Source organism: Aethalodelphis obliquidens, unplaced genomic scaffold, assembly GCF_003676395.1.
Source record: "Aethalodelphis obliquidens isolate GAN/ISIS:26980383/991018 unplaced genomic scaffold, ASM367639v1 scaffold4, whole genome shotgun sequence".
Lineage (NCBI taxonomy): Eukaryota > Metazoa > Chordata > Mammalia > Artiodactyla > Delphinidae > Aethalodelphis > Aethalodelphis obliquidens.
The window spans coordinates 13,074,432-13,101,495 of NW_020837948.1; the positions used below are offsets into that span (position 1 = coordinate 13,074,432).

The 27,064-nt window shown below is 43.3% G+C and overlaps 1 protein-coding gene across 5 annotated transcripts in view; it reads right to left on the bottom strand.

The window, feature by feature from the left end:
- GRAMD2B (GRAM domain containing 2B) overlaps positions 1-27,064 on the bottom strand; it is a 67,922-nt gene that overhangs the window by 16,725 nt on the left and 24,133 nt on the right. For 3 of the 5 annotated variants that reach the window (XM_027099001.1, XM_027098990.1, XM_027099019.1), the window contains exons 2-6: positions 8,268-8,387; positions 5,488-5,607; positions 5,279-5,390; positions 3,163-3,229; positions 1,949-2,052 (exon numbers count right to left, since the gene is read on the bottom strand). In XM_027099001.1, coding sequence (XP_026954802.1) covers positions 1,949-2,052; positions 3,163-3,229; positions 5,279-5,390; positions 5,488-5,607; positions 8,268-8,387 — 523 coding nt within the window. Of the gene's footprint in view, positions 1-1,948; positions 2,053-3,162; positions 3,230-5,278; positions 5,391-5,479; positions 5,608-8,267; positions 8,406-27,064 lie in introns of those variants that run through there. The other 2 variants (XM_027099030.1, XM_027099011.1) reach the window with 2 other exon arrangements.

The following is a 27,064-nucleotide window of genomic DNA, read 5'->3' on the forward strand; positions in this document are numbered from 1 at the left end:
GATTTTGAAACCATTGCTAGAATCATATTAGCTTGAAATCACTTACTGGCTTTGTGAATTCCCCATCCTTTAACAAAGGCTAATTTTTTAAAAAAATTATTTTATTTATTTTTTGGCTGTGTTGGGTCTTCGTTGCTGCGTGTGGGCTTTCTCTAGTTGCAGTGAGTGTAGGCTACTCTTCGTTGCGGTGCACGGGCTTCTCATTGTCGGGGCTTCTCTTGTTGCAGAGCATGGGCTGTAGGCATGCGGGCTTCAGTAGTTGCAGCACACGGGCTCAGTAGATGTGGCTTGCGGGCTCTAGAGCTCAGGCTCAGTAGTTGTGGCGCACGGTCTTAGTTGCTCCACGGCATGTGGGATCTTCCTGGTCCAGGGCTCGAACCCGTGTCCCCTGCATTGGCAGGCGGGTTCTTAACCACTGCGCCACCAGGGAAGCCCAAGGCTAATTCTTTGTTCACTACTGTTTTCAACCCCTGCTGCTTTGGTCAGAGGTGTTGGCTCTCTCTATTCCTGAGAATTGTCTTTATCCCATGGAATTGGAGATCAGTAACACCCAGTTCCCTTCCCCACTTCATGAACAACTGCTTATAATCCAGAAATCTAGAAATATGGTGCAATACTATTCAATATTGCTTTGCATTATACTGATTCAAATAATACTGTGAATCTCAACTATGTTTATCTAAACATAACTCTGTACAATAAAAATTACATGTTTGATGTTAGTCTGCTGACTCAAAACCAAAATAAAGAATTTCCATTATATTTGTTAAGTGGTCTTTATTTATAAGACTGCCAGTGGCTTTAGTGAGAATATTTAAATAAAATATATCTACCAGTCAAAACAAAAGGAGTTTTTAATCAGCAACTTCAAGAGTATAAAAGATGCTTATTCATAATCACGAATCAGAATGATTAAAATCTTACTGAGGGCTTCCCTGGTGGCGCAGTGGTTGAGAGTCCGCCTGCCGATGCAGGGGATGCGGGTTCATGCCCCGGTCCGGGAAGATCCCACATGCCGCGGAGCGGCTGGGCCCGTGAGCCATGGCCGCTGAGCATGCGCGTCCGGAGCCTGTGCTCCGTGACGGGGGAGGCCGCAACAGTGAGAGGCCCGCGTACCGCAAACAAACAAACAAAAACTCACTGAGGTCACGCAAACCCCAGGTGTTTCTCTGCCACTTTGTTCTGGTGGCCTGACTGAACTGTGTGATGTGACATCACAGCTCAAAGGGAAAGAATGTCAGTGGGGTGGAATTAGTTCTTCCCTTCTCATGCCAAAGTCCCAAGGGCCTCGTTTTAGAAGGCGGTGCCCTGGGAAAACTGCCAACTTCTTCAGGCTATCCTCCTTAAAGGCTCAGGTATAGTGGGCCTCTGCTCCCCCAAATCTGTGTTTAGTGAGAAGGAAAAGATGTCCGTGTTCACCGGGGACTGAGGGTATGTGACTCCCCCAGACCAGGCCTAAAATGCTCCAAATCCTGCTCATTTTGTGCTGGTGACAAAGTAAGTGCTAGTAAGTATCTTACTTATAGGCCTGTTTGCCTAGATACTTCTGATGGTAACTGTGAATATGGTGTAAAATTCAGATTTCTTTAAAGAATTGTTTTGGGTTTAATGTATGTCTTTGAAACAAATTATGACACATTCTCCATATGAAAACCTTTAAGAGTGTACTGGTGACATCTTGGTAAAAAGGATTTAAGGTAGGATTGTGGGAGATATATATATATATATAAGGAAATGAATGAGAGAGTGCTGTTTAGGGAAAAAGGGAAGTTTGGGTTATCTAGAGGCATTTAGAACCTGTAGTATTTGGAACTATAGTAAAGGAAACTTGGTCTAAAGGAATAATAATGACACAAATATTTATAGACTTGCTACATTTAAAACAATTAATAGTCACAATATATAAGGAAATGCAGGATTAGCTTTCTTTCTGAAAAATTATACCAACCTTAGTGTCTTTTCCAAAGACCTTGGAATGAAAACAAATCCAGTTTTCTGATACAAAGAGCTTCCCCTGGTATAATATTTCTTTCTGTAGAGCACAGGTAAAACCTGGGAAAATATATACAGGTATAACATCATGTTAGAATTTCCATTTAAAATGAAAATTGTGTATATATGTTGGTGACTCAGAGATGCGCAGAGATAACACACTCACACGCTCAAAAGATCTCTCACCTCTTTTTCAGTCATCTTTAGTGGAATAAAGCTATGGAGATGAGAGTTTGTTTTTTAATTCCAAGTCTTACAAACTTCAGTATAAACATCAAAATGGAAAGGCAAGGGGCTTCCCTGGTGGCGCAGTGGTTGAGAGTCCGCCTGCCAATGCAGGGGACACGGGTTCGTGCCCCGGTCCAGGAAGATCCCACATGCCACGGAGCGGCTGGGCCCGTGAGCCATGGCCGCTGAGCCTGCGCATCCGGAGCCTGTGCTCCGCAACAGGAGAGGCCACAACAGTGAGAGGCCCGCGTACCGGGAAAAAAAAAAAACAAACTCCTCTCTTTGGGAAGGTGTGGGGAAGATGTGTCATCCTTGTGCTAATGTTGGCACTGCTGCCCTTTCTACCCTGGTATGGTCACTAATGACTCCTTTTGAAATAGATGGTCTCACTGTGGGGAGAACACATGACCCACACCTTCCTGTTTGGAGATGGTGGGAGGAAGCCAGCATGCTGCCTAAGCATTTGTGTACTGAGGGAAGCTGGAATGGAACCCTGGGCCCCAGATGCGTTCAGCGGAGTGCAGCAGGTGCTGAACATCGTGCTGGGCCAGGTGTTTAGGTGTGACCACTGAGCCCTGCACAGCACAGGGGTTGACATGTCTGTCCACCTAGGTCTGTGTTGTCTTCTTCTAGTGGCCTCTCTTGCTCTGGTCTTATTATCTTAAATCTCAGCACGATCCAATCACAACACATTTCAGCAGTGAGTATGCAAGGCGAGGACATTCTGGAATCCCCTTGGATGGTTCCATATCACATGGAGGAGGTCACTTTCCCATTCTACTCCCTTATCTTTCAAGGTGCTGGGTGAAAGCTGAGTGAGGTCGGTGTTATTGTTACATCATGACTTTCAGAAACCTATTCCCCTTGGTGATTCAGTCCCCAGACTCTTTCTTCCCCCAAACCAATTAGCATCTTTTCAAAGTCAACCAAGTCAGAACTTACTTTGCCTCAGAGGTTCCTCAGTGGGGACATCCAGAAACAGCTTGTGGAAGTGCATGTTTGCCTTGTCCTACAAGGACGACAAAACACAGGCATCACCGCTCTTGTTCTTCTCAAACATCACGAATTTTAACTTCAATCTAAATTATGTAACAAATCTCCCCACCCTGAACAGAGACTCTTAGGAGTTCATTCTCCCTGATCTCATAGTCCCCAACCCAACCCTTCAGTGAAAAACGTGGAAGGCAGGGCACAAAGGTTTCATTTTCCAACAAGATCAGTGGCTTGCTGACTGGACATATATATATCTATAATCGTGAAGTAGCTGGTGGTCAGCCTTCTGCAGAAGTGGCTGGACAAGGATGTCCCTAATAAGAAATGAGATAAAATCTCACCAGGTAGTGGATCCCAGGGCACTAAAGGTCCCAGCGAGTACTCTCAGAAGAGGGTAGTGGTTAAAAGCCCTGCATCAGATTACCCTGAGTTTAAGTTTTAGCTGCACCTCTTCTGTGGCACGTGATCCTGGCCTAGTTACTTAACCTCTCTGGGCCAGTTTTCTCTTCTGTGCCAGTAGCTGCCTCAGAGGGATGCCGTAAGGCTTAAATGGGGTAATACGTCTCCGGTTTGTCACTGTGACTGTTACTGTTGTGAAGGTGTTCCCTTAACCAGTGTCAGGGGGAGGTGACAAGTAGGATTTCACACAAAAGACTTAACTCTCCAGGGCGGTAGAAGGCCCACGAGTCTGAAATGCTGCAAATCACTTCATTTTCATCTGTTTCCACTTGTGACAACAATGTATAGACGGCAATTTACAGTTTGTAAAATGCTTTCACAAAACACCACCCCCAGCCCCACAGTAACCTGGGAACTGATGTCAGTTCAGGACCCTGTGCCTCAGGGATTATGAGCGACTTAACTGGCTCCACACAGCTACTAAGAGGTAGAGCTGGGTCCTCCATCCACAGGACCACTTTTCTTCAAAAGCATCCTAGCAGGCAGAGTCTTATGAGCGGAACAGAGAGATACCACACGTTGGCCCTTGATGATGCATTATCCAAAGTAGGAGTAGTCTCAGTGGCAGAAATGGCCCTACTATTGCCATAAAGAAGAGCTTCAGACAGGTCATGCGTATGACAGATGGTCCCCTCAAGTCAACTCGTTTATAGATGAACACCTCACATAAAGTAGGTTAGCTCATGCTGCTTCCTTGGAGTACATCTTGCATCCAGAAAGTTTCCTTGATTAAAGCTAGGTGTTCTATCAGGGCTTTGCCGAGATCTTCTTTTTAATGGCTACAGTGAGCATTGGTTGCATGCTTGATTTAAAAATATCCTGGGCCATGGAGTCTTCGAAAATGTGAAATTAATAAAAATAAAATTTTAAAAAAGGTAGGGACTGATCTAAATTAAAGGTGACATGACAAATAAATGCAATGCCTGGTTCAACTGGATTCTAGAGAGGGGGAGCAAAAAGTCTTTATAAAGGACATTCACTACTGGGACAATTGTGGAAATCGAAAATGGATTTTATATTAGTAATATTTTTGTATATTTACTATTTAGTTAAATTTCTTGGGTGAGCCAACAGTTTCTTGTTCTAGTTCTTAGGAGATACATATTCAAGTATTTTAGAAGTGAAGTATCAAAAAGCCCCAAACTGTTGGCCCCAGTAAGTATGTCATACTCTAAGACACAGAACTGGGCTTTGTTACCCATCTGGGTGTATTTTGAAGCAGACCCCAAATTGCTTCCAAAGAAGAATCATGACCCTGTTCCCAGGTTTTCCTCCTCTGTGTGCAGTTGGGAAGCCTTCTATTCACACAGGTGCCTTATCACACTCTTTAATTGTAGTGCAAGAATGTCACACCTCTCCTGGTCTCCGCTAATTATTAGACAAGCACATGACTCTCAGTACTCACTGCCCCTCTGCATGTGCCGCATGGTCAGCTGTGAAATATAATGTTGATGAAAGCTCGCCCGAGGGAACTGCAGCTGGTCCTTTCTTCCTGATTCTCTAAAATCTGTGCCTACCTTAGTCCTGACCCTTGCGTTCCCTCTTCCCATTGGCTTCAATGCTTCTGTCACCCTCTGAGACAATACACATTTCATTCCCAAATTACCTGGCTGGAAGATGAGGCCTTTTTCCTTTCAATCTTAGAGTCATTCTTGCTTTCTGTTTTACAGTCATTCTTCTCACTTGCTAAAGAGGCACCATCAAAACTGGATTTCGACCTGAGGAAAGAAAATCCAAGAAGTCCGTAAGATGAATTTTTTACGCTACCATTAACTGTATACAGTGTAATACATCTTGATTATTATACCAGCTCACAAGAAAGCCTGACATTGATTTTTCTCTTCTAGACATCGATAATCCCTCAGGACTCTAAGGACACGGTGTGGGAGACGGGGTGATTCCAGCAGGCGGGATCCCAAACTGAAGAAACCGTACCTTTTGGAAGGGAGAAGTATCGATTGAGCTGTGAAAGTAATTATATCATCTCAAAAGTATTTTAAGCAGTATAAGGAGGAGTACTGGAGGCTGATTATTGAAACTGCAGCTATAGTTCAATCCAGAATTCTGTGAATACTTAACAAGTATCAATTGAGAGAGGCGTCATGTTAAATGCCTCGGGGCGCACAAGACAGTCCTTACCCTTAAGGAACCTGTGCGCATATCAAGCATCTTTTTAAAAAGGCAGTACATGATGTAGCATCAAAACAATACATATCATAGGCGTTAGGAGGTGGTATAGAGACAGTTAAGTCCAACAGGAGGTAAGAGAAGAGACCAGCAGGTCAGTGAGGGTTTAACACACTGGGCCTAACAGGATGAGCAGGAATTGGGTATGGGGAAAAGAGAGACAGAACATCCCAGAGTGGGAAAATAGAAGTAAAATCAGGACAAAAAAAAGAACATGTTTGGAAGTCCTTCCTTTGTTCTCATAAGGGCAGAGGTCAGAGCTCCCGGATTTCTTTCCAAGGTGATTCTAGTCCTGGCTCTTCCTTTGAGTAGAACTTGCATCTTTAACCGTACAGGGAAACCCAGCCATTTCAAAGTGGAATGCATGCATGATTTTTAGAGGTATACACATGGGAAAATTTTGTGATACAATTATGTAGATTTTTTTCTGTTTATTGGGGGGAAAAAATGGCACATGAAATTCATGATTCCATGATAGGATTCTCTAGAATGAGGCTCAGTTAAAATAATGTTTGGTTCAAAGTGAATTTAAGAAGACTCTTAAGCAATTTGGGTGGCATATGGGTGTGACAGAGGGACAGAAATGAAGTTAGAGAGAGACTTTGGACTCTGGCTTTCTCAGCTGTGAAGAGACTGACTACGTGATGTCCCAGGCCTCTGCTGCCCGCAACAGTTTTGAGTCCACAGTGCTCAAACCAGAGGCAAAATATCTCTCATCAATTCAAGGCACGGAGATTTGGATTCAGTTACTGGCCACTGAACCAATTCACAGATATAAATTTCTTTAGAATTCCAGGAATTACTTTTTTAAAAAAACTATGAGTAGACATTTGTACTCTACTTGAAAATAAAATTGTTTTTACAAATGTCAAATTACCTATTATTTATACTAGCCACTAATTTGAATTTATCACCTCTACTGATTCAAATTAATGTATGTTAATGGTACTGTCAAGGCAATGATCAGACCTTCTGAAGAACAATGGACTGTAAGCAAACGTGACAAAAGGGCAGCTGTACCCTTGATGATTTCAAGAGACACAAGTAGAAGGGCTTGTCTGCACAGCATCGGCTCTGAGGTAGGGGTGGGAGGCATGCTTATTTACATGCGTTATTTCTTTGTATCTTTTCAACTGTGTTAGTCTCACTTCATACAGATGACTATGAGCAGGACCTGAAACCTAGTGCAAAACATTTTTATTCAAAAATTCAGAATTGGGGCTTCCCTGGTGGCGCAGTGGTTGAGAGTCCGCCTGCCGATGCAGGGGACACGGGTTCGTGCCCCGGTCTGGGAAGATCCCACATGCCGCGGAGTGGCTGGCCCCGTGAGCCATGGCCGCTAGGCCTGTGCGTCCGGAGCCTGTGCTCCATAACGGGAGAGACCACAACGGTGAGAGGCCCGCGTACCGCAAAAAAACAAAAAAAGTGAGATGCATCAAAACAGTCATGCAGAAAAGATGGAGACAGAATTGGGAGTGATAGTCAGAACAGAAAAATCTGGGGGCAGAGTGAAGACTTAGGCTTGGTCCTGAGTGAGGTATAGATTTGCAGAGAAGCCGTGGGCTGGGTAGCCAGGAAGGAAGGGAAAAGCAGGAGTTATTTAATCATCCTTTAGCAGAGGACAAAAGACGTAGAAGGTAGGAGTTCTGACAGTTCTAATATGGGGAGGAGAGCTATTACTCCTCCACTTGGTGTGGATAAATGGCCACAGTTACCTGTAATTGATCACTGGCTTAATCATTCTCTTTTAAGGGAACAAAAGCAACTTGAAGTTCCTCCTTCTTCCTTCCAAGTGAAAGCAAGCACATAATTGGTGCCCCTGAGAGTGACAGGGACCAGAGCTCCACATCTCAAACCGCCTGTCCCCTCACAGCCCCACGACCAAACTGAGCCCGGCTTCCAGCACCGGCCCCAGGAAATGGGCAGCCCAGGGAGATGTGCACACCCCGCCCGGGGATCCCAGGCAGGGTTTCCCTCCGCTCTTTTCCGTGGCTGCCAGGAAAGGGAGACAGCAGGTGTGCACACGCACAGGCCGAGCAGACAATCCAACCTGGGTGGCCTCAGCAGCAACCCTGACAGGCTTTCCAGGTGCTTCTAACTCCATGCCAGAGAGGGGCCCACCCCGGCTTTATCATGTAGCAAAATCAGTGCTTTCAGAAAGGGGCAGAAATTCTGCAGAAGGCTGCAGTGGGAAGGAGAAGAGAGGCTGGCGGGAAGAGCTGAGAAAGGAAGGCAGGTGCCAGTGCCTGGATATCAAGGAAAAACACCCCACTTCTTTCTCAGGGGTGTCATCTGCTTGTAGGAGATCTTCACTGTTAACCATCACCATAAAACTAGAAACACCAGCTCCTCCCAGCAACCCCTCCTCCCCGAAAGGCCAAAAGGACAGAGTCAAGGTGAGGACTCACCGCAGGGAAATGATTCTCTTCGGGTCTGCGGACTCGGTCTCGCTGGACAGAGCAGGGGACAGGGCTGCTGGCGACCTGCAGACCTTCTTTTTCTCCTCCACACCATTCTCAGCCTCTGAGCTGGAGAAAACACTTCACCTTAGATATCCAGAGTGGGGAGGAGGGAAAAACGATGACGTGACCTCGCTTTCTGGAGAGTGGAATGATCTTCAATGCCCGGGACTGGCTGAAGTCAACAAGGACAGCAGTGCCCTTTCCATCCCTCCATCCTACCCCCTCAGCTGGTGCCCCAGGGGGTGGAGCTCTGGGTCATGCCTGCTTCAGATACACGTGCAGGTTTATGTGCAGGTAAATGTCCAACTTTGCAGGGACTTTCCGGCTCCCAGGTATGCGGCCCGTGCCCGGCGCTGCCTGGCTCTGCCCAGCCCAGCATGGAGGTGGAAGATCACCCAGAAGCTGGGAGGGCCCCTGACCTGTGCACGAGCTCACGTGCGGCCTCCTGCCAGCTGTGAGCCTTTCTGCTGGGCGCTCCCACCCCGTTTGTTTGCACTTACGTCACTTATCATCTTTTGTTGTAGCTATATAGGTCCTGGTTTGGGTGCTTGCTAATTTCACCAAGCGCTTCTCTCAGCAATTACACTCTCTGATCCACACCACCACCCAGGCTAGGTGGGAATTATTACTCCCATTTCACAGACTAGGAATCTGAGGCTCTCACATAGTGAATTTCTTGCCCGAGTTTGCAGAACTAGTACCTGTCTGAGTTGGGATTCAAACTCAGGTCTGCCCATCCGAGAGGCCTTTGTGTACATGCCCATTCTCATATTTTCTTTCTTCGCATCCATCCACCCCACAGCCACGCATCTATCCTCCGAGCCCTCTTACTAGCTCTTCAGTGTGGGAGCCCCAGGCTGGGGAGAAGAATCTCATTGATTTTTATACTGACCACGAGGTCTAGGATAGTGCGGGTACATAATCGCACTCAGTAGGCTTTTGGAAAACTAGGTCTGACCTTGGTGAAAAAGGGAGTAGAGGAGACAGTAAGTCAGAGGGTGAGCACACTGAACCATTAACAGATGGAGGACGGCCAGTGCAGTGGACACAGGTGAGCTCCCTCAGTCTCGGGATCAGGGGAAACCATTTCAACGTGGAAGGAGAGGAAGGAATGTGGCCAGGGAGAACGCAAGGTGGTAGCATGGATCAGACCTTCTTTGGTGTCAGCCTGCACAGCAGAGGACTCACAAAACATACTTCTAGACCATGAGAACTCCACGGTGGCTGAGTGTAAAGGAAGACAGCATTGCTGTGACAGTTTAGCTAATTTTAATCCTAACTTACCACCCATTTGGTATCTTCACCTGCAAAAGACCTCGCAGGCAGGAAATGTTATTGGTTACTTGAACCTTTGTGGTAGCTTGCTTACCACTTTTCACAGCGCATGGAAACTCCAGCCCACATTGGGAGTCCTACTGTCGTGTCAAAATCAAAACCATGTATGTCTGACAAGGTATCCAAGTCATAATCCCTACGAGTGGTTGATACTCTCATTCTGCATTTCTCCTTTTCGAGGTAGGTTAACATCTGAGGACATAGGCCCAACCTTCTATTTCTTCAGTTCTTTTCAAAGTACTTAAAGCACTTATGTACATGAAAAGGACTCAGTACGTAACTGAATTGCATTATGTGATAAAAGGTACATGGAAAGCCTTGAAACATTAAAATGAAAACATTGCTTTGGTTTAAAATAGAAGATTTATTTTGTTTATTTATTTATATTTTTTTGTGGTACGCGGGCCTCTCACTGTTGTGGCCTCTCCCGTTGTGGAGCACAGGCTCTGGACGCGCGGGCTCAGCAGTTGTGGCTCACGGGCCCAGCCGCTCTGCGGCATGTGGGATCTTCCCAGACCGGGCACAAACCCGTGTCCCCTGCATCGGCAGGCGGACTCTCAACCACTGTGCCACCAGGGAAGCCCTAGAAGATTTATTTTAACATCAAATTTATGGACTCCAAGAATTTAATTTAATTTATGGACTCCAAGAATTATAGAACTGTTAAGGGCCCTTTGAGCACATCCCTGCCTTTTCCCTCTATCCCCCAAGACACACACATTACTCCTATTCTTCAAAAGCATAAGAAATCCACTCAAGTGAACTTATTTACAAAACAGAAACAGACTCACAGACATAGAAAATAAACTTACAGTTACCAAAGGGGATGGCAGTGGGGGCAGAGGGGTGGGTGGTGGAGATAAATTAGGAGTTTGGGATTAACAGATTCACACTACTATACATAAAATAAACAACACGCACCTACTGTACAGCACAGGAAACTATGTTCGGTATCTTGTAATAACCCATAATGGAAAAGAATCTGAAAAAGTACACATATATGTGTGTGTATATATATAGATATATCTCTGAATCACTTTGCTGTACACCTGAATCTAACACAACACTGTAAATTAACTATACTTCAAGAAAAAAAAGTGTTATAAAAAAAAGTAAATCAGAAAATCTCTTTAAAAAGTTTCCTTCCATAGGAGCCTTCACAGAAATGGGATACGGTGAGGACTGAGCTAATAATGGGAGTGTGCTTAGCTTTAACATGGATTGATTAGATTTAACAGTGTAGAGTGGCACAACCTTGTAAAAGTGATACTACAATTTGCATTTATTTCTAATGGGCCTCTGGCTAGACTCTGGGGTTGGCTGGGATCAGAGCCAGTTTGTTCTTAAGTTGAATTCATTCTGATGCTTGACAATCCTCCACCCCCTTGTCCATTGGAGCCCTACTTCTAAAGGTCAGTATACTGTCTACTTGACACCCAACTAACACCTAACACCTACCTAACACCATACACAAAAATAAACTCGGGGATTCCCTGGTGGCGCAGTGGTTGAGAGTCCGCCTGCCGAAGCAGGGGACACGGGTTCGTGCCCCGGTCCAGGAAGATCCCACATGCCGCGGAGCGGCTGGGCCTGTGAGCCATGGCCGCTGAGCCTGCGTGTCCGGAGCCTGTGCTCTGCAACGGGGGATGCCACAACAGTGAGAGGCCTGCTTACCACAAAAAACAAAAACAACTCAAAATGGATTAAAGACCTAAATCGAAGACCAGACGCTATAAAACTCTTAGAGGAAAACATAGGAAAAACAGTCTTTGACATAAACCGCAGCAAGATCTTTTTTTACCCCCCTCCTAGAGTAATGAAAATAAAAGCAAAATAAACAAATGGGACCTAATTAAACTTAAAAGCTTTTGCACAGCAAAGGAAACCATAAAAAAGACAACCCTCAGAATGGGAGAAAATAATTGCAAAGGAAGCAACAAATGATTAATCTCCAAAACATACTAACAGCTCATGGAGCTCAGTATCAAAAAAACAAACAACCCAATCAAAAAATGGGCAGAAGACCTAAATAGACATCTCTCCAAGGAGGACATACAGATGGCCAAGGGGCACATGAAAGGATGCTCAACATCACTAATTATTAGAGGAATGCATATCAAAACTATAGTGAGGTATCACCTCACACCAGTCAGAATGGCCATCATCAAAAATCTACAAACAACAAATGCTGGAGAGGGTGTGGAGAAAAGGGAACCGTCTTACACTATTGGTGGGAATGTAAACTGATACAGCCACTATGGAGAACAGTATGGAGGTTCCTTAAAAAACTAAAAATACAACTACCATATGACACAGCAATGCCCCTACTGGGCATATACCCTGAGAAAACCATAACTCAGAAAGACACATGTACCCCAATGTTCACTGCAGCACTATTTACAATAGCCAAGACATGGAAATAACCTAAATGTCCACAGACAGATGAATGGATAGAGAAGATGTGGCACATACATACAATGGAATATTAGCCATAAAAAGGAACGAAATTGGGTCATTTGTAGAGATGTGGATGGACCTAGAGTCTGTCATACAGAGTGAACTAAGCCAGAAAGAGAAAAACAAATATCGTATATTAACATGTATATGTGGAATCTAGAAAAATGGTACAGATGAACCTATCTGCAGGGCAGGAATAGAGATGCAGATGTAGAGAATGGACATGTGGACACAGGGTGGGAAGGTGAGGGTGGGCCGAATTGGGAGATTAGGATTGACATATATACACTACCATGCATAAAATAGATAGCTAGTGGGAACATGCTATAAAGCACAGGAAGCTCAGCTCGGTGCTCTGTGATGACCTGGATGGGTGGGACGCGGTGTGTGGGGGAGGGGGCAAGAGGGAGGGGATATAGGTATGCATGTGGTCGATTCACTTCATTGTACAGCAGAAACTAACACAACATTGTAAAGCAATTATACTCCAATTAAAAAAAGAAAAAAGAAGCTCTAAAGGAAAAAACAGGCATGCTTTTACATAAGTTACTGTCCTTGGTAGATTAAGAAGGTTAAAGGAAAATGGATATAACTTTTCTTGAATAAATTAGGCTTATTAGATTTTGATATTAAAAAAAAAAAGAGTAGCCTCTGAGGGAAGATTGTCAATATTCTGAGTGGCAAGAAAAGCCACAAAAGTCATTTTGTCTTTGCACCTTAGACGTTGAAATCTTCCTGTGGAACATAGCCACATCTAGAGAAATATGAGCTTTTTCTTCTATTAAAATTATTTCCAATGTCTATCAAAATAATTTCTTCTACAGAATGTTTCTGACCCATAGTAGCCTGTAAAGCATGTATTTGGAATAATATTTGGAAAAGTAAATAGGTTTTTCAAAACAAAAAAAAAAGTTTCCACAAACCAGTCAAGTAAATTGAAAACAATAAACCAAAAAAAAAAAAAAAAGAAAAAGAAAAAGAAATCCACTCAAATGAACTTATTTACAAAACAGAAACAGACTCACAGACAGAAAATAAACTTATGGTTACCAAAGGGAATAGCAGTGGGAGCAGAGGGGTGGGTGGTGGAGATAAATTAGGAGTTTGGGATTAACAGATTCACACTACTATATATAATATAGATAAACAACACGGACCTACTGTATAGCACAAGGAACTATATTCAATATCTTATAACAACCTATAACAGAAAAGAATCTGAAAACGTACATATATATATATATCTGAATCACTTTGCTGTACACCTGAAACTAATACAACATTGTAAATTATACTTCAAGGGAAAAAGATGGTTAAAAAAAAGTAAATCAGAAAATCTCTTCAACAAGCTTCCACAAACTAGTCAAGTAAATTGAAATACAATAAACCACACAAAAAAAGAAATCCACTCGAGTCCCTCTTTAAGTAGGGAGACGAAGTGCGTGTGTAACTTCAATAATCCACCTCAGCATTCATTCAAATATTTACGCAATTCTATGCTATGCAGGGTCAGATTCAGACTTAGAGGCAGCACGGTAGCTGTCCTGCACAGCACCCTTGAAGACTCAGAAAGAGCCATGCCCGGCCAGAAGCACTCATAAAAAGGTGCTGTCTGGATGTAGCCCTACTGACACAGGACTTGGCAGAGAAATGGTGCCTCTTGCTCTGGGCAGGAAGAGCCCAGCACCAAGGAGCAGAGGAAGCGAAGTGGCTGGATTTCAGCCCCTCCTTGCCCCGCCCTTCCTGGCCAGGCACTTGTGTGCGGTGCTGGGCACTCAGCCCTCACCAAGTGGGTGGTCCTGATGCAGCGCCCCTAGCTTAGCACTGACAAGATTACAGAGCCTGCCTCTAGGTCAACCCACCCACACAAAGTCTTTCAATGACAGAGCATTCAGGTATGTGCAGATTAAAATGACTTTTTTTTTAAACATCTTTATTGGAGTATAATTGCTTTACAATGGTGTGTTAGTTTCTGCCTTATAACAAAGTGAATCAGTTATACACATACATGTCCCCATACCTCTTTCCTCTTGCGTCTCCCTCCCTCCCACCCTCCCTATCCCACCCTTCTAGGTGGTCGCAAAGCACCAAGCTGATCTCCCTGTGCTATGCGGCTGCTTCCCACTAGCTATCTATTTTACGTTTGGTAGTGTGTATATGTCCATGCCACTCTCTCACTTTGTCACAGCTTACCCTTCTCCCTCCCCATATCCTCAAGTCCGTTCTCTAGTAGGTCTGTGTCTTTATTCCCGTCTTACCCCTAGGTTCTTCATGACACTTTTTTTTCCCTTAGATTCCATATATATGTGTTAGCATACGGTATTTGTCTTTCTCTTTCTGACTTACTTCACTCTGTATGACAGACTCTAGGTCCATCCACCTCACTACAAATAACTCAATTTCATTTCTTTTTATGGTTGAGTAATATTCCATTGTACATATGTGCCACATCTTCTTTATCCATTCATCCGATGATGTACAGAGTCTCCACCTTTCTCTTCCCTAGACTGGCTCCTGGTCTCTAGCACTGGTTCTGCCCTGGAAAGCCCTCCCCAGCGGGCACAAGCTCCACAGAGCCTCCCATCCCATCACCTCAGCTCTGCTGCTGCTGGCTCTATAACTCACTAGACCCCTCATCAATTAATGATCCAACTACGAGAAGCAGGGAACTTCTGTTTTTTTCCACAGCACTCAGCTCAGCATTTTGCTCAGTGTGGTCATTTATTAGTGTTGACTGATGTGGGATTAATTCTACGGCATCCAAAACAGAAGTGAAATTCATCAATGGGCCGATTCAACTTTAGGTTTTTGTTTACTCAAAGATGCTACGGAACTCAAGCAAGTTAATTACCAACACAGGCGAGATGATTCCTGGAGCACCCCTATCACAGAGGTCTTGTTGGCAGCAAACTGAAACTGCTAGGATCCGAAGAGCAGAGCCTCACCTGTGTTTGAGTGAGGAGGGCATAGGAGAAGGAACAGACCACTTTTGCAAGGCCTCTCAGTAACTTTAAAGTTACTGGCAGTGAAGCTGAACTCTCATTGACGAGGGAGATGAAGTAACAGATCTCACTTAAGTCATGAAAATAAATCAGCTTGGGGGCTTCCCTGGTGGCGCAGTGGTTAAGAATCCGCCTGCCAATGTAGGGGACACGGGTTCGAGCCTTGGTCCGGGAAGATCCCACATGCCACGGAGCAACTAAGCCCATGAGCCACAACTACTGAGCCTGCGCTCTAGAGCCCGTGAACCACAACTACTGAGCCCGTGAGCCACAACTACTGAGCCCACACGCCTAGAGCCCGTGCTCTACAACAAGAGAAGCCAACGCAATGAGAAGTCCGTGCACTGCAACGAAGAGTAACCCCGCTCGCCGCAGCTAGAGACAGCCCGCTCCCAGCAACGAAGACCCAACGCAGCCAAAAATAAATAAGTAAAATAAATAAATTTATTTAAAAAAATGAGTGACAGTTTTAAGCAAGCATAGAAGCAGCAGAAGATGCTGGGAACACGGGATCCACCTTCACTTGGCTTTGGCAGGTTATTTCTTCTCCTATCTCCAACCCAATATAAGCACCAGTTATGGGCCCTGAAAGCTTCTAAGTAGGAATTTCAGAGCAGTGAGATAGACACACTTATACCAACCAAGCCTGACTTTACCAACTAGGCAACAGCATTTTTATTACCAGCTAGGAAGTGCTGGTTTCAACAAGACACTGCCACACACTGTTGCACCACAATCTATAAATAAAAAACAGGTTGGACGATCCCTATCAACAGTCCAATATTCCTCACTTCCTAGACGTGATTAGTCTGATGATGACTTGATTCAGATTTCACAATTTTTCAGAATTAGAATTCTTACATGGGGTCAACTATCATTCCTCCTGAAAAGAGTCTCTCTGAGTTAGAGTAAACTCAACACTCCTCTGTTCTGTCATATCCATCTCCCAGGCCCTTTGCCTCTCCTGTTGAAGATGTGTTGTACTCAGGCATCATCACGTGTAAGTGATAATTAGGTTCTATCTCAGGTGAGTGAATAAGCTGTATTTCAGGTAAATGCAAACAAGTGCCTCACTGTGGTTCAGTCCAGGAAGCTGTGCTCCTTCCTAGTTACAGTGATAAACCTGTGCTTGTCTACTTTCAAGTTAAATTAGTCTAAGCTTAGGCATAAAATAGGTCACTAAACTCCTTTATGGTAGTACCAGTGAGATAGTTTTACACCCACTATCATTTAAAAAACTCCCTGATTATCATTACTCAAAACCACAGTCTTGACCAACAAAGGTTAAGAAGTGACTTGAAGATAGGATATGTTTCACCAGAGGATCCCCAGAAGATAAAATCCTGGAAATGGGATGGAAACCCTGTACTGAAAACTAGGCTGCACCTGGACTCGCCAAGATCTGTAGCCTGAAAGACTCTTGTTTTTGGTGTGCTGCCCACTTGGTGGCTCTCTGGCTGGCAGGCAAGGGTGGCAATACTTGGGAAGCTGAGAGATGGGCTATAGGGACAGAGGAGGACTCTGGGGGCTGCTGCACAGCAGCCACAGTAGAAACAGAGACAACACAGTTACCAAAAGCAGGAAGCAGAATGGGGTGCAGAAGGTGCAGGAACTGGTGATAGAGACCAGGACTTCTCCAAGACCCCTAAGCCTCTCCAACTGCAAAGTCAGCTCAGTCTCCCAGCTAGATTTTTCTAAATCAGGAAGAACAGTCTTTCATTTACAATTCTGATATAAAGATATCTTTGGAAATTTTACATTGTATTTATTGATCTGCATATTTATTTCTGAATAGGTACTAGAAGAACAACACAATTCAAAAGTTACAAATGGAAAAACAAATCTCCCTTCTACCCACCCCTGTTTTATGCTGGCCCTGTTTCTCTCCAGAGGCACCTACTGTTCCCAGCTCCTGTGTGTACTTCCAGGGAGTCTGAATGCATATGAGTGTACTTTTAAGCACAAGTGATAGCATGTTATTCTAGACACCCCCCCGCCCCCTTTTTTGAAACTAACTTGGTGTTCTTTCCCTATTAGTACCATAGAGCTTCCTCGTTCTTTTTAATGACTGCATAGAGTTCCACTGTAATGGCTTATAAAATTTAACCAGTTCCTTATTGATGGGCATTTAGGTGATTTCAGTCTTATCACTAATACAGACAACACTGCAAAGAATGTCCTTATGTGACATATGTCCTTATGTTTTATTATGTGTGAATATATCCCTAGGATAACTTCCTGGAAATGGAACTGCTGTGTTAAAATGTACACAAATTAAAGAAAAATTTATAGTTATTGCCAAATTGCCTTTAGTAAAAGGTTTTGTGACCCACACCCATAATATGTAGCAGTGTTTACACATTCTTACTAAAGTGTTACACTTAAAAAACAATTCAGGGACTCCCCTGGTGGTCCAGTGGTAAAGAATCCACCTTCCAATGCAGGGGACGTGGATTCGATCCCTGGTCGGGGAACTAAGATCCCACATCCTGTGGGGCAACTAAGCCAGCGCGCCACAACTACTGAGCTCGTGCACCTCAACTAGAGAGCCCACGCACTCTGGAGCCTGTGCGCCACAACTAGAAAGAGAAAACCCGCACGCCACAACTAGAGAGAAGCCCACGTGCTGCAACTAGAGAGAAACCCGAGCAGACCGCGAGCCGTAATGAAAAAGATCCTGTGTGCGGCGACTAAGTCCTGATGCAGCAAAAAATAAGTAAATAAATAAAAGGAAAAAATAAATGAAATACGTATTTTTTAAAAACCCAAAAAACAATTCAGAGTGCTTAGCAGAGTACCTAGCACATAGAATAACAATTTTACCAATGATTAGTGTTAAACTTTTTGATCTCTACATATCTAAGAGGTAAAAAAAAAAAAGTCCCATTATAGTTTTGATTTACATCTCTCTCCTGATGAGTAAGGTTGAGTGTATTTTCTTATATTTAAGAGTGTTTTTTATTTCCTGTTTTGTAAATTAGCTGTTCGTATGTACATTTTGCCAATTTTTCTAACGCGTTGCTGATTGAAACATTCAGGGAAAACAATTCTTATAACTGCATCACCAATTCTTGGCAATATCCTAGAATTGACTTTTTAAATAAATAAACATTTAGAAAAGTTAAATGGATATTAGGGCCCAGCATAACGTTAAAATAAAAATGTTAATGACAAATTAAGTTTCTCTTGATAGGCTTACTGGCAGATTTTTTAAAAAAGGAATGCCGAAAACACAGTATTCTTTGGTTTTGTCAAAACCTGTGATGAAAACCCAACAGGCTTCCCAGTCCAGGATGGAGAACAGGAGCACAGATGTTTGCCTCTCCTTTCCGAGGCCTGTTAAGATGAGGATTTATAAAAGAACTAGTAATCCTGCTTACAATTATGGTGGGAAACCATCAGCAGAAGAGTAATTTCCCCAAATTTCTGAAAAATGGAAAGTAGAAAGTAAATATTAACTCATGCAGCAAAGCAGAGGAAGCTGTATTTCAGAATTTGGGTATAAGTGGAAGATAAGAGAATACTGATCTGTTTGACAGAGTCCAATAAGGTGCTATAGGAGGACGATGTAAGAAGTTGCCGAAAACATTAGACTAAATTAAAGGTGTGTGTGTGAGAAATTTCTGCCCACCACTCACCTTGCCCACACCCCCATCCTCAAGACACAAATGGCAGACAGTCAGCTACTTAGCTTGTGAGGAAAACATATCAGAAGGGTTGTCAATTAAAAAACTGAATAACTTAGCTGCAGAAAATCAGGGTACCTAAGAAGGGGGCTGGAACTCCAGAGTAAATCCCTTCTCTTCCTTCCATTTTGAATAAAGTGGTCCCAAGCTAAGTACCAACTCCCTATTCATATTCTTCCAAAACTACTCTAATCCCTTATTTTTTCCCTCTAGTCCCTCATTCTTAAATATGAAATGACAGCAAAGGATTGCCAGACCCTTGAAGAAAATCTGAAGTCTTAAAGAAAAGACCAAGATAAACTAACAAGAAAGTAAAACCCTTAGAAAATTGACTTCAGAAAACAGAAAAAACAAACAAGCAAACAAGAAAAACAAAACCCCCAAACCTTCTAATTAATATCTTCAGAAAGAAGATAGAACTCCTAAAACAGATCACAATATTATGGAAAAGGAAACCTTCCTTGACTCCTCAGTTCTCTCAGAGTCCGAATCCCTAATAGCCTACAAGGCACTTCATGACCTGCCCTGTCTGCCCCACCTCATCTCCCTGACCCCCTTTTCTCACTCCACGCTCCCACAAGAAAATCTGTGCACTGGCTATTCCCTCTGCCTAGAACGCTGTTGCCCCCATAAAGCCATGTGGCTCTCTCCCTCTTTTCCTTCGAGTCTTTACTCAAATATTACCTTCTCAACGAGACCTATTTATTTAATCAAAGGGCTGGAAAATAGCATCAAGATACAGAAATTCAAAAGAGAGAAAAAGTAAGAGGGAAACACAAGACGTGTTTAAGCCAGCCACTTTTTTTTTTTTTAACATCTTTATTGGAGTATAATTGCTTTACAATGGTGTGTTAGTTTCTGCTGTGTAACAAAGTGATTCAGTTATACATATGTTCCCATATCTCTTCCCTCTTGCGTCTCCCTCCCTCCCACCTTCCCTATCCCACCCCTCTAGGTGGTCACAAACCACCGTAAGCCAGGCACTTTTATATCAAATGAGTAGGAATTCTAAACAGGAAAAAAAGGAGAAGTTATTATTAAAGAAAAAACAGGAGTGGTAAAAAGGTGAAAGAAGGGCAGAGGTTACTAATTTCTTATTCTCAAAAGTTGGGAGTCAAATTAATTTAACAAGAGATTTAGGTCAACGTGTTATTTAAAGAGGCAAATGTATGAAAATAGGAAGGAGAAAGAGTGATATGCCTATTTAAAATAGGGAGGAGGAAGAGAGGGAAGCAGGGCGTTAGTATAAGTGAGTTGACTCGTATGTTCCATTAAAACAGGAAGTTGAGACAGAAAGTTTAGAATATGTAAGCAAGAAAGAGCAGGATGAATACATTTTTATAGATAATGAAGTACCACTACCACTAAAATCAGGCGTAGTTAAAACCAATGGTGGGGGGGGGGCAGATGAAAAACCTAGCATTTTTTTTCTGGAGTAAGGCAGCAGAAAGAAGCAAATTAAATTGTTGTGAAGTTTGATTCCTAATGAGAAAGCGCTGCTTTGAGACTTCATTTGGTTGGCAGTAGGAATTAACTGAAGATTTTTAGACAGAAGGAATGAAATGATGAGGATGAGATATTATTCAGTGTCCACCTCTTCCTGTACCTATATCACGAGAGGCCTGATGACATATGTGCTCCTGAAGGGTTACACTCGCATCAGTGTATAAGAATGGGGATGTGCTGGGATGGAGAGTAGAGACAGAAAATGCAGAGGCAGATGTGGGGAGGAGTTTGAAGGCAAGAAGCAGACACGGCACTGGAGAGAGAATCCAGAGATAACACCAGGATGGGTGGGAGAGCAAGCACTGGAGAGCAACATTCAAGATAACCCAAAGGTTATCTGGGGAATGGAGATTAGCACCACCGTGCATAGTTACAGGGAACACAAGAGGAAAGTTGTGTTTGGTGGGAGGGACTTTGCAAATCTAGTTTGAGATATAATAGACACATATTGTTAGCAGGTAAAAAACTGTATTTGAAAACCAGAAGAGCCCAAAGAACAACAAAAAGATACTGTCCTTGCAGAGGACGGGCTCTGCCAGTTGGAAACGATTTCTGTTGAGTCCCAAGCACATTGCAATAGCAGAGAGCGGTGCCTAAATCTCAGCTGCAATACCAGGGCTGGAGGAATGGCTTAGCACAGCCATCAGTGGCCCCAACATGCCCCTTTAACCTGGTCCCATGAACAATCATGGGATTCATTTCTACTTTCTTTATATCTACTCCCAATTCTGTTTTCCTAAATCATTGCTTTTCCTTCAAAGCCTAAGGCAACTCACGTAACTCCGAAGAGTATTCAAATATCAGGATTCTGATTCTGAAGGGACAGAAACCCAACTCAAACTGGTTTATGTTTTTTTTTTTTTTTTTATAAAAACCACCCACAAGGGCTTCTGTCACTACTTTAAGATGAAGTCAACAGCAGAGAACAGCTGCAGCTGCAGACGTGTCCCCTCAACATCGGGAACATTCAGCAGTGGTCTCCAGGGTCTCCCTCTCCAAGTCTTCTGGGACAATCAATGCCCCCATTCATCCTCTTAAGACACTGCCTCCATTATGTCATGCCCCTGCTCCAGAACCAACAATGGCTTTCTATTGAGCATCACAGTGAGGTATCTGGTTATGAGTCAAGACCCTCCAGAGTTTTGCAGTCTCCCTCTACTTTCTAAAAAGAGTTCTCCATTCCAGCCATGTTGATCTGCTCACCATAGCCTCACTTACATCGTGTTTCATCCTCCCTCTGTGCGTGGCTCTTGGCTCCTCTAGCCTGGACTATCCTCTCTGTGCCGCCTTTTTAATTAATTAATTTATTTATTTATTCATTCATTTATTTTTGGCTGTGTTGGGTCTTCGTTTCTGTTCGTGGGCTTTCTCTAGTTGCAGCAAGTGGGGGCCACTCTTCACCGTGGTGCGCGGGCCTCTCACTGTCGCGGCCTCTCTTGTTGCGGAGCACAAGCTCCAGACGCACAGGCTCAGTAGTTGTGGCTCACGGGCCAAGTTGCTGCGCGGCATGTGGGATATTCCCAGACCAGGGCTCGAAGCCGTGTCCCCTGCATTGGCAGGCAGATTCTCAACCATTGCGCCACAAGGGAAGCCCCTGTGCCTTCTGAACTACCCACAACTATCCATTGTTCCATGCCCAGGACATGTCCAGTTATACACCCTCCTGATACCAGCCCCCATCTCTTTACTTCCAATGTCTGGATATAAGAAATTATGCAATTAATACTTGTTGACTGGACAACTTTGAGTATATATGGGGTTCGGAACAACAATCAGCATTTGAAAAAGGGCTTGGGCTAAAATTTTATCTCAAGACCTATGTAGTAAACTCCTTCCCAAGTGTGATTTACAAGTCCTGTTGGAAGAGGGCCATGCTGAAGGTAGAAGAGGGGGATAAAGGTCGTCTTTCCACTTTCCCTTTCACTGAATCAGCATTGTGTGCATACTTATCTTTCAAACTGACCATTAATTAGGTGAGTAATAATTTGAAACTATATGGAAACTTCAATAGACTGTCTTCATTGCTGGAAGAAACAACAGTCGTAAGCAAAATCATAATCAAACTAAATAACTTCTCAGTAGTGGTATTTTGAGGCCAAGCACAATTGGAAAACAACAAAGGAAAATGACAAGAAAATGCATCAAGGAGACAGCAACTGACTTTTCCAATTTCCAGGAAAGGTAGATTGACGCTGCTGATAGTTCCGCTTTGTTATTTGCACCCTCAGCATGTAAATAGGATTTTGTATAATGCATTGCTCAGTACGAACAAAGTTTCTAAAAATATATATCTCCTTCAAGTTAGTAATTTTCTCAGGGGCAAGGCCTTTAAATATTTTTTTGTATTTCTATCTCTACACCTTTTTTGAAGGTGTTCTTCCACCAGCAACTGCTGAATGTCAGAATAAGCCGCCTTTCATGTACCTAAGATACATTAGAGGAGATCTAATTAAGGCTTTTGGCCAAAAGGAAGTGTTTGGGAAAGACCTAGATTTTAAAAGTGTAATGAGGGACTTCCCTGGTGGTCCAGTGGGTAAGACTCTGCACTCCTGATGCAGGGGGCCTGGGTTCGATCCCTGATTGGGGAACTAGATCCCACGTGCACGCCGCAACTAAGACGCCCGCATGTCACAACTAAGAGCTGGTGCAGCCTAAATAAATAAATATTTAAAAAATAATAAAAATAAAAAAAGTGTAATGAGAAACTTACCAAAACAGAAAGATAAGAATGCAAAAGGCTGGGGCGTGAAATCCAGGAACAAAGTTTTTTAAGAGGAAGTACAATATTAACAGATCGTCAGCTATTATGGCAAATATTCAAAATATCATAAACATCAAATAAGACTGAAAGGTACCTCAGGTACTGTAGATTAATAAGCACACACATAAAAAACAAAACCCACTGTCAAAACAACCCCATTAAAACCCAGAATAAAAAAATGTTAGGATCTCTAATTTTGGGTTTTTCAGAAGTAAGTGGAATCCATCACAGAAATGATCCATTTGGAGCCCCATTTTAAAGGAACGGAGGATCAAGAACAGCACAAAATTGGGAGGATGAAGATTTCAGGCAAAATTCACAAAAACTTTACAGTATGCAAAGAAGGAGAAAAAAAAGAACAAGTCACTTGTATATCAGGATTGCCAATAAGAAGGTATTTGTAGTATAAGAAACTGGGAAGTGAGCAGGAATACAAGGAACTGAGTGTCTGAGGTGCTGTCCTTACAGCTGGAGGGATGAGGGTGAGGCTGAGCAGAGAACCTGAGTCCTGAAATGAGGCTCAGCTTTATGAAAATGCTACTCCTGAGAAAATTGTTGTGTATTTTCTTTTTTCTTTATAAATTTATTTATTTATATATTTAAATTTTTGGCTGCATTGGGTTGTCTTTGCTGCATGCAGGCTCTCTCTAGTTGTGGCGAGCGGGAGCTACTCTTTGTTGCGGTGCATGGGCTTCTCACTGTGGTGGCTTCTTGTTGCAGAACATGGGCTATAGGCGCGTGGACTTCAGCAGTTGTGGCACAAAGGCTTCAGTAGTTGTGGCTCGCAGGTTCTAGAGCGCAGGCTCAGTAGTTGTGGCGCATGGGCTTAGTTGCTCCATGGCAGGTGGGATCCTCCCGGACCAGGACTCGAACCTGTATCCCCTGTATTGGCAGGCAGATTCTTAACCACTCCGCCACCAGGGAAGTCTGTTGTGTATTTTCTGATGGAGGGGTACTAGAAGAGAGTCATGTCAGGGGGACCCAACTTAGAGATACTCTTCCCGGAAAAAGAAGGAATGAGGACCCTTTTCCTTTTCCTTTTCCAGCAAAAGGAAAAGGGATGAGGGAGAGACACCCCAAAGGGAGACAGTCCTAGTAAACTTCATGGACAGAACAGTCGTTTGTCTTCATAGAAATTCCTCTTGAGTTAGACTTCCTTTCTCTTGTTACCACACCTACTATAATAACTTTTACTTGGAGAGAGAGAGAGAATGTATCATGTCAGAAATACATGTATTTAGCCAGAAGGGAATATTTTACCTATTAATAGCACAGTAATGTTTAAGGTTAAAGAAAACAGTAAAAATACCCAAGGCCATCAGAGCCGACTTGGGAAGAGAGAAATGTTTGCTTCTGTTTTGAGGAGCCCTGGTCCCCGTGGAGACGAGCTGCGCTACTTTGGCCCTTAGCGGTTGCAGGAGGCATTTGGACTTGACGCACTGGAGATATGAGCTGTCTCCCACCACCCTGGCTGCCATCTGTGATGACTTAAGTGCTTTCTTTCCTCTATACCCTTCATTTCCTGGAACTCTGTCTTTGTGTTCCATGTGGGGGGAAACAAAAAGATCAAATGCCAGAGAGCCGAAAGACCGAGGTACGTAGGCACTGCAGCAGAGTTAAAAGTTTCCACAAGAGTCCAGAATAGCACCAGGGAGCCATCCAGAAACCCGTGTCTCCTTTGTTTTCCCCACACAAACTTGGCAGTACCATTTCCTGACTCCTGCACTCTGATCTCATTGCATGTGTATGAGGACAGCTCAGGATGTGCTGTGTAGGAATTTCCCAGAGGTCAGTTTCACACCTTATACCACATCATCCCCAGTGATCAAAATGGACATGGAATCTCATGGATGTTATTAGCACATGTGACAATTCTCTTTGCTTGAACGCTAAGAGTAATATTATTGAAACTCAGGATTTCCTTTCTAATGAAAAATTAATGGAACTTAATTTCTAAAGAAGAGAGATACTATCACTTTTTTAAAATGGGATAACTCTACGTTAGAGAAAACAATTTTCTGTAAAAGGCTTTGGTTTAACCAAAACACTTCCAAACTAGATACACTTAAGGAAAGAACAGTTCATGCTACCCTATGGCAGAAAATAAAACAGTACATTTTTAGTTATTTCAATATGGAATTAATTCCATAATTATATCATACCATATATGATATAAATAATATATCATATATCAGAATATTATTTATATCATAAAATCATACATTGATATATCATTATATATAATTGATATTATATATATCAAAATATGGAATAATTGTAGAACTAAGAACTCTACTGAAAAGAAATGTTTATCCTAGTATTTTAATGACAGCTAACTTTCACAGGATAGAAGAATTATAATTAATGTAATTTACACATGATAATTAGTACCTCTTTCAAGGAAGTAAGCCGTAAGTCTAATAAATCTTACATCTGATATCCTTATTTCCTGTCCTTTATTTCTCCCACTACAAATATGCATTTTCTCTACCTGTCCTAAAATATATAGAGAGAGATCTTTGGAAGACATCTATTCTTGGCCCCTTCCCTCTTCCTTGCCACTCCTTCCTACTGGATTTTCTAGATGACTTTACCCTTGCATTGCTGTTCTCAAAGAGCATTCACACCCATACCACGATACCATACTAGCCCTCATGCCAACCTTATGAGGCAGGTATGTAAGACAGGTGTTATCCATATTTCATAAATAAGGAAACTAAGTTGAGAGCTTTGAGCGACCAAAGAATAATAAGCTAACTGCTCTCATACTTTGACTATCTGTCTCCTACCAAACCTAGTCAGACACCAAGACCTGTGGATTTCTACCTCCTTAACATTTTTCCAGTTATGCCCCCTCCTGCTCTTTCGTAGTTCTGCCGCGTTAGCTAGGGTCCTCAGTGTCTCCCGCCTGGACCCCTAAACCTCCCCACCTCATCTGAATGATATGCAACATTTCCTCTGTCCATCTCACTCCTCCTTCCATCTATATGGAAGATCACTTTGCCCTGTGATCTTTGAAAAGCCCAAATATGATATGATATTCACATCATCTCCCCAACCCCACCCCATTTAAAACCCTTTTGGTTCTCCATTACCTACAGGATAAAGCTGAATTTGATTCTTTCCGCAGTCTGGAACCTCCTCAGTGGCATTTAACCTCTTGCCATGTTTTGCCCAGCCCTGTGCTTGGGCTGCCCGAGCCCTCTCTTGTGGCCTTGGTAAGCACTGGTCACCTTCCAGGATTTAGCTCTGGCTGGGGCCTTCTCCTATAGGAAGCCTTTTCCAACCCTCTTTGTGCCCTGAGGACTGACCCTCCTTTATCTAATGTTTCTCCCCAGTACTCTCAAAGGTATGATTGCCATGGAAACTGTATGCTTTAATATGGGGTTTGTTTAAGAATTATGAATGGGCTACAATTTGCTCATCTTTACTCTCCTTAGAGCATAAGCCCCGGAGGGCAGGGTCCGGGTCTTATCTCTGTATGGGGTGTTGGGGGGAGGGGGAGGTGCTCTACTCATTTCCCTTAAGTATTTCATGTTCCTTCTACCAGAATCAGAGGCCAGGCATTCTGATTTCTAGCCCAGAGTCCTTTTTGACTGCACCAGACCTTATAAATAGCGACAGGAAGGGATGTACTTCACTGTGAATTCCTGGACTCAGGAAGACTGGCATGGGAAAGGCCAGAGAAGTTTTCTGCTGGGGGTTGGGTCATGTTTTGGCAAATTTAAACTAATCAGGGGCAGTTTCAGTGAGGCAATAGCCTGCCCTTCCAATTCTGCCAGACAAAGATCTGACAAACTGATCCTGCAAATGTTGGGGGCAAAGAAGAAACACTTCCACTGAGGAAGCGTCACCATTTCACTCACTAAACAGGGTGACAGGTAATGGAGTCTGCCTTAGGAAGGCCAAAAGAGCTGACATTATTGCTGGGAGGGGCCATTACACCTTAGCTGGCTTTACTGTAAGAGTTTAAAGGGCAACACTTGGTTATTGCAG